The following is an 8,391-nucleotide window of genomic DNA, read 5'->3' on the forward strand; positions in this document are numbered from 1 at the left end:
GTGTGTGTGTGTGTGTGTGTGTGTGTGTGTGTGTGTGCGTGCATTTGCAGCAATACATTGGAAATGTGTAGTACTCTGAAATGATTACTGTTGTTCTCAATTTTGCTCTGTATGCATACTGTAGATGGTAAGGCTTTATTTGATATTTAGAAGCTAGTGCTTGAAAAATCCCTCCTCTTACATTTTCAGACATCTTTATCAATTCATAGTTTCAATCATTATATATCAGTGAATAATGTATTTATTCTGTTATTATACATTTCTGAAAATAATGGAATCTTCATGAAATTTAACAAATTTTCCACAGAGCTCAAGTTCAAAGTTTGCAAAAAGAACTACAAGATCAAGAGAATTCCTACAAGGCTCAACTAGACAGCTGTGAGAAGAAGGCACATGACAACTGGGTTAGTCACCGTTTGTAATCTTACTGAAAATTCCTCAAAGGTTTATTTTTTTCATGTGTGTCTGTGTAAAACATTTGAATCTTAAAATCTAACTTATTTTTCTATCATTATATTGGACAGGAAAGTAAATATTGTTGAGGCATTTTTTTTATTGGAGCCATTGAGATTTGATTTTGGTGTAATAAATTCATATGATCATCTCACTAGTACTACATGTTTTCCCAAGTCACATCTGTTGATCTTTCATCCTCTGCTTTTAGTATAATCACATGCTTTTAATTCTGCATATCAACATTCTTCATGGTTTATTTCTCTCTCTCTCTCTCTCTCTCTCTCTCTCTCTCTCTCTCTCTCTCTCTCTCTCTCTCTCTCTCTCTCTCTCTCTCTCTCTCTCTCTCTCTCTCTCTCTCTCTCTCTCTCTCTCTCTCTCTCTCTCTCTCTCTCTCTCTCTCTCTCTCTCTCTCTCTCTCTCTCAAGTGGTCTTGATGTCAGCAGCTCTCTGTTATTTATCTTCTTATTCAGTTGTTATTTGTTTCTGTGGACTGATGTGTTAATTCCTTCAATCTTCAGCTCCAGGCACGTGCTGCTGAGCGAAAGCATGAAGAACAAAGGCAGGAGAACAGTCAGCTGCGGAACCGGCTGACACTGTTGCAGAAGGAGAGAGAAGACATGCAAGGAAGCATCCTGAAACCTTCCAAACGTAAGTATCTTCACCTCCAGTCACAGTAATTAGTGGGATCTGAAGCTTTCCTCAAGGGTTCAGCATGTTTTATCATGTCATGAATTTCGTTATGAAGTATTTACAAAGCTGAACATGATCCAGATCTCTCTCTCTCTCTCTCTCTCTCTCTCTCTCTCTCTCTCTCTCTCTCTCTCTCTCTCTCTCTCTCTCTCTCTCTCTCTCTCTCTCTCTCTCTCTCTCTCTCTCTCTCTCTCTCTCTCTCCATTTTTTAATATTCCATTATGCTGCAATGAATTGGATGTTTGTTCCTATGATGAAACATTAATTTGAGGTAGACAGAATGTCTTCACAGTGTAAAGGTAATGCTTTCTGTTGTGAGAATCATTATTATTATCTTATTAACTCATCCAGAAATACAATTCCAGATTCCAGCAGTGAGAAAAATTTGAATATGATCAATCAGACAGATGTTTATAGACTTTTTTAGGATTTATTTTATGCAGTTTGGAAAAACTTAAAGTGCTTTGATAACTGGAAGTCACAACGTAAGAACTTGGATACTGCATTTTATAGTTTTGTTTTTATATGGACTAGGAAAAAAAATATTCATGAGTACCAATACATATGTTTTTCTGGAAAAGTACTTAGTAGTTGTCAGCCAAAAAGACAATATTGTAAATGGAGTATTAGTGTATGTACATCATTTTTCCCTTCTTACTTTTATTTTTAATCTTGAGCCTGTAGTTGTAATATTTATTTGATATAATGAAATCTGATCTTTAAAGAATTACAAACAGTTACAAGAATGATAAAAGTAGATCCACTGAGCCTCATTAATTGTTATGGAGAAATAGTTATAAATTATCCTTTGTATTCATTATGTAGGAAATTTCTAATATGTATGTAATGCTTTGGTTGGTAGTTATGATTGCTGTTAGAATATATGCTTTATGTTACAGGCAACCCCCACTTAACGAAGGGGTTATGTTCCTAAAAAAACTTTAGTTAAGCGAAACTTCATTAAGTGAACCGATTATAACAAGTTTAACCCTTAACTTGAACTTCCATTGAGAGTAAACAAAGCAAGAGTGCATCATAGTACAGTGAAAGGTTTAATGAAAGTAAAAATTATGAAGTTAAACATTTAGGCAGTTTAATTTAAGTCATTATAATGTACACTAATGTATGTATGTATGTAACTTTATAATGTTCATGATCTTAAATTTATGAAGGGAGAGAGAGTGAAACGGGAAAGACACTAACCAGCAACCTGTGGAATGTAAACAAAGGGCGCATCATTGTATCACATACAAAACTTATGTACCACATTTCCACAAGGCTTTCCATTTTATCCATTGTAGAGTCACGAGTTCAGGTGGTTCTTTTAGCTTGCAAGGAAGATATGGTCTCACCAGCCTTCTTAATAGAGTCTGCTGACTTAAAAATAGTAGAGACAGTAGATGGAGTCAAGATGGTGATGAGTAATGCTATTAGTTTTCTTGCCTCTCATGTCTGTGAATAATATTCAGCTTTACTTCAAGAGTAAGAGACTTCCTGGTCTTCTTAGCAACGCTAGGTGACATTGCAGGCCGTTTTGGTGGTAAGTTGAGCGAAGGAAGACGAGCTGCTGCTGACACTTATTGTTTTGAACAGGGGAGTGAGTGGTGCACGTGTTGTCCACGAGAGGCGCTGGTGTATTCAAAAGCCTGTCAGCTTGTGTGATACGGCGGTGCTTTCAAACTTGGAAAAAGTTACCTGGATAAACTTCATTAAAGCGAGTTTAGAGTTCGTTAAACGAACAGATGGTAGTAAAATGAAACCTTCGTTGTAGCAAAATTTTGTTGTGTGAACCTTCGTTAAACAGGGGTTGCCTGTATATGAGTGTGTGTGTATGTTGGTGTGGGTGTATGTGTTTGTTTCTTTGTTTAGGTTTATGTCTTTTGTAATAGATGTTCAAATTCCCTCCAGGTCTAGATGCTAATGGAAGAATGCCTTCTCCAGGCCCCATTTTAGAAGGGGAGGTGGATGGTGAACACTCTGAGTCACCGCCTCATCCTTTACATGGTCCACCACCTGTATTACCCATGATGTTGCCCCCAGGAGCCCCATTACCCCCAGGAATCCCTCCCCATCATGGTTTTCCTGGAGCGCCACCACCTCCCCCACCACCTGGTCTGTCACGTGGGATGCCTCCTCCATTCCATCCTGGGGAGTTCCCATTCATGAGACCACCACTGCCTCCCCTCCCAGGAGACCGACGCCTTCCTCCTGCCGGAGGCATGTCATCTCCTCCATTCAGGAGATCTGGATCTCCAACGTATGGTCACCGCAATGACCGCTACTCTCCTAGCAGTGAACATTCTCACCTCTCAGACCGCCATTATTCACCACCACCCCTCCGTCACAGACCTCCTTCCCCTGACATGCACCGCCGTAATCATTCCCCTGATAGGAGGTCTGATAGGTTAAGATCACCTGACCGTCGCTCAGACAGAGTCAGAGCTTCTCCCGATCATCATCGCTCAAACCGGAGAACCCCAGATCGTAGATTAGACAGACGTTCTCCAGATAGACACTTCTCCACGAGGTCACCCGATGGTTACCATAGACACAGGTCTTCTCCCCACGACTATTATGATCATTCTGATTATAATAGTGATGACTCCAGGTTACACCAGACTTCAAATAAAGGTAATGTGTAATGGTAGTTCACTATTCACATCCACCAAATCCTGTGTGAAAATGCATAGAAACATGATGCTCAAGGTGATTCATTCAGGATTTGGTGGAGTGATTTTTTGTGCATGGATACTTATGCATGCTAATGGGTGTTTCTCTCTATTGTCTTGCATGCTGCTTTATCAGGAAGTGCAAATTTTTCAAGATTGAAAAACTTCTGGCAAAGTGTAGAGCAGGGAGCACCTTGTACCTCTTTGTCAGACAATGAGCCGTGATCCATGATTCTAGCCAAATTCTTGTTCAAAATAACAGGTTTGAGTTTACTTTGTTTTCTTTTCTTTTCATGTAGTATTTGCTGAAGTCCCTGAGGTTAATTAATTAATTTATTTTATAAAATTTCTTATTTTATTTTATTTATTTATTTATTATTATTATTTTTTTTTTATTTATTTATTTATTTATTTATTTTTATTTTTTTTTTTTTAAAGCTCATTTTTGCAAGTTTGATTTTTTTACATCTTATCTCCACATTGTGTACTGCATCCTCCCAGTGACATTAAAGAACTCCAGAATTTTTATACAATGCCTCAGCCTTTTTTAGTCACTGCATCCCAAAGCTTTGTTAGATGAGCTTGCTGCTATATGAGAGGCAAGGGGCTTTTCTTGTTTGAACCTCTTGTTTTCCTTGTTCACCTGGTTCAAATTTTATTCCATTATGTCATTTATGCTTCATGATGGAAGAATTGTGTAAAGACATGGGGATATTTTGCTAAAATTAACATAGATTAATAAAATCTTAGTCTTTGTAATTTTCATAACTTCCTTATCTTACTGATATCAAGTTCTAGGACCTTTATAGACATGAACACATTGAAATAATAATAATAATAATAATAATAATAATAATAATAATAATAATAATAATAAAAAAAAAACTAATAGACGTAAACCTTACTGAACTGACTGTTCTTTGTTACTTTGAAGCAAGCTTTTATCACTGGTACAAAAACAAAATAAAATTGCTACCTTCATTTTACCAAAGTTATTTTAAATTAGATTTGTAGTACAATGTCCAGTGATCAGCAAACAAGCATTAGTAAGATGTAGTGTTGCCTAAATTCTAGAGCTGTGTACTGATGTTTATTTTTCTTTTTATTGTTGCAGGAAAGAAGACTTCCACACCCCTGGCCCCCTCGGACAGGTGGAGGAATGATGTATAGCTGCTGCTGCTGCTAGGTGCAATTTATTGTGTGTCTGGATCCAGAGTTTTCCAGTTTTATCTTCTCACAAAGTCTTTACTAGTGACTGCACACCTACACAGTTGCTTTGTTATTTATTTATTACTTGAATAAAAACCATTCCAAGTGAAGAAAGGGGAACAAAATTGTTATACTTCACAGATAATTCACATAATTTCTAATCACATATAATCATTTTTCTTTTGAGTTAGTCTCAAGAGATGGATTTGCATACTTTACTGTGATGGTTTGTAAGTATTTCCTTTCATATTGGCAATAGACTCATTGGCGTCCCTGGTGATGTTTGAGCAGGTCATCTAGAGCTGCAGGGCCACTGTATTTACTTTGTGAGTCCAGTAGTGGAGAGTTGTCTTCATTGTGGTTGTTTTGAAGATGGTGTGATATGGCAGGAAGAGTGAAGCATTCAGCTCTTGTAAAAGAAAAGCTGCAATTTTCTGTGACTGGTTGTATGAATGCTTGTGAGTTTAGCATGAAACTGTATATTTGTAACATTCATTGTATATTAGAATGAAGCATTTTGTACTTGATCACCTTAGTGAGTTCCCATTGGTCATACAATGACTGGTGATTAATTTCCAGTGGCAGTAGTGAGCAGGTGCTGTATGTTCATGGTGAGGTTTCCCCTTGTTATAATATGTTGATGACAGTTTAATAAACTTGTATGAAACATATCAGTTTTAGTGTACTACCATTTCAACAGTGAAATTTAGGAAGTCATAAAAAATTATTCCAAATCATAAGTGATCATTTGTTTCAATAGGATAACCTTCAGATGTCTAGTAATAAAATGTATAGTTATTGATATTTCTGAAGCACTTAAGTTAATCTTTGAAAGATCACTTAGGTTTGCTGAGATACCACAGGACTGGAAGTTAGCTAATGTTACTCCAATATTTAAAAAAGGTAGGAAGGATGATGCGAATAATTATAGACCGATCAGTTTAACTAGTATAGTATGTAAGATACTAGAGAAAATCATTAAGGGTAGTATTTGGGAGCATTTAAATGAGAATAGATTAATTAGAGATACCCAACATGGCTTTAGATCAGGGAGGTCCTGTCTTACAAATTTGCTCGATATCTTAGAATATATTACCAAGGAGTTAGATGATGGAAATAGCATAGATGTTATATATCTAGATTTTAGCAAGGCGTTTGATAAGGTACCGCATAGGAGGCTAGTGTACAAATTGAGACTACATGGGATAGGGGTAGGTTAGTTGATTGGATTAGTGAATGGCTTTCTGATAGGAAACAGAGAGTAGTATTAAATGGGGCAATGTCTGAGTGGAAGGAAGTGGTTAGTGGGGTACCCCAAGGATCAGTGCTAGGACCTCTTCTTTTCTTGGTGTACATTAACGATTTAGATATAGGAATTAGTAGCAAAGTATCAAAGTTTGCAGATGATACTAAGATAGCATGTGCAGTACAGGGTGAAAAGGACAATTACAGAATACAACGAGACCTGGACAGGCTGATAGCATGGGCAGACAGGTGGCAGATGGAGTTTAATTCTAAAAGTGTCAGGTTATGCATTTAGGTAAAGACAACACAAACTTTAACTATGAGATGGAGGGATGTTGGCTAGAGGCAGTAGAGGAAGGAAAGGATTTAGGAGTAGTGATAGACAGGACTATGAAATTTTCAAAGCAATGTTTAGAAGCAAGAAATAGGGCAAATAGGATCCTGGGTTTTATAAATAGAAATGTTAGTTATAAAAGTAAGGAAGTGGTGCGTAGCTTATATAATTCCTATGTTAGGCCCCATTTAGAGTATTGCATACAGGCCTGGTCACCCCACTATAGGCAGGATATCAACATGTTAGAAGCAGTTCAGAGAAGAGCAACTAGGATGATACCAGCATTAAAGCGCCTGGAGTATAGAGATAGATTAAAGGAATTAAACATGTTTTCATTTGAGAGGAGATGTATAAGAGGGATATGATAGAGTTATTTAAAATGTTCTCAGATACAAACTACATAGATGTGAGATCTTTCTTTACCTTAGAGGAGGAAGTAGGACTAGAAATCATGGCAGGAAGATTAGAAAGCAAGGCTGCAGGTTAGATATAAGAAAATATTTCTTTAGTCATAGGGTGGTAGACTTCTGGAATGCATTGCCAGAGACGGTTGTAAATAGCACTAGTTTGACAATGTTTAAAACAGATTAGATAAGCACTTAAATTTATTAGATTTATAATTATGTATAGCACTGCATGATAGTTTTATAAGAAATTTACTATAGTTAAACAAGACATGATCCCCATGTATGGGAACCACAAATTGTAGAGGATTTCGCTGCAGGACTTAGCCCTGTTAATGGGCCAAATATTTAGAATTAGTATATAATGTATTGTGTACTTGTAAGTGTATCTTTAAGTACTGATGACGAGGTCGCTGTGCGACTGATACAGGATAACCTAGATGGGCCCTGGTGGCCCTTTGTTATCCTATTATTTATGTTATGTTATGTTATGATATTGAGAGATTAAAACATGGTGGAAGGAGAAAGGTGAGATGTGTGTTCAACATTATTATATTGGAAAGAATGTAAAAAGAATATTGTGTGAAGGGATGTTAGTGCTTATTATAGTGTACAGTGCTGAGAGACTTTGAGAATGGAAGCAACAGACAAGAAGAGATTGAATGCAATGGAAATGTCTTAAGAAGTATAACTGAATAAGTCAGATTGACAGAGTTATGAATTAATGAGAAAGTAAGAGGAATGTGTTGCAAGAGATTTGGTAGGACAGGCAGAGCTATGTGTGCCGCGATGGTTTGGATGCGGGATGATAAGCTGGTGAAGATAGTAAGACCCTGTGAGGCCACACAAGGGATAGATAGCAGATAGGGAACCCTAAATAGGTCTTACACTTCAGCATAGTAGAGTGATTTTACTTGGGAAGCAAATGGAGAGCAAATTCTTTAGGTATGCAGATGCTTATTGTATATGGTGGTGATAATTGAGAGAGAGAGAGAGAGAGAGAGAGAGAGAGAGAGAGACTAGAAGGACTAACATAAACATAATAATGAAGGTTGCGGTGTTTATTAAGTCACCAAATGTCAAACTCTCCGCCACACCTCTGGACACGGCCAGCCAATGGGGAGAGGATCCCCGCCAAGTCTAGCCGTGAGGGAGGGGCTTGGGCCTGAGGAACTGAATGAAAACTGTACCATCTTAGTTTTCGATCCGTAAAAATAAAAGTAAGAATACATCAATCAATACTTGGTGTTTTGGTTCCAGTTAATCAAAATCAATGTTCTACTCTTTTTCTTTAGTTATGTATTCCTTGACGGGACCAAAAATAACTTATTTGAAATAATAAAACTCTTGAACATCCCTGAACCAAGACAGTACCATACGAGCA

General features: G+C 37.2%; 1 protein-coding gene across 7 annotated transcripts in view; it reads left to right on the forward strand.

Annotated features, from left to right (window-relative positions):
* Positions 1-5,691, forward strand: part of LOC123513819 — a 38,956-nt gene extending 33,265 nt beyond the window's left edge. For 5 of the 7 annotated variants that reach the window (XM_045271185.1, XM_045271190.1, XM_045271186.1 and 2 more), the window contains 4 exons: positions 308-404; positions 975-1,104; positions 3,055-3,777; positions 4,930-5,691. In XM_045271185.1, coding sequence (XP_045127120.1) covers positions 308-404; positions 975-1,104; positions 3,055-3,777; positions 4,930-4,985 — 1,006 coding nt within the window. In that variant the 3' untranslated portion in view covers positions 4,986-5,691. Of the gene's footprint in view, positions 1-307; positions 405-974; positions 1,105-3,054; positions 3,778-3,951; positions 4,078-4,929 lie in introns of all 7 variants that reach the window. The other 2 variants (XM_045271187.1, XM_045271189.1) reach the window with 2 other exon arrangements.
* The last annotated feature ends 2,700 nt before the right edge of the window (positions 5,692-8,391 follow it).

Source organism: Portunus trituberculatus, chromosome 37 (genome assembly GCF_017591435.1).
Source record: "Portunus trituberculatus isolate SZX2019 chromosome 37, ASM1759143v1, whole genome shotgun sequence".
Classification (NCBI taxonomy): Eukaryota; Metazoa; Arthropoda; class Malacostraca; order Decapoda; family Portunidae; genus Portunus; species Portunus trituberculatus.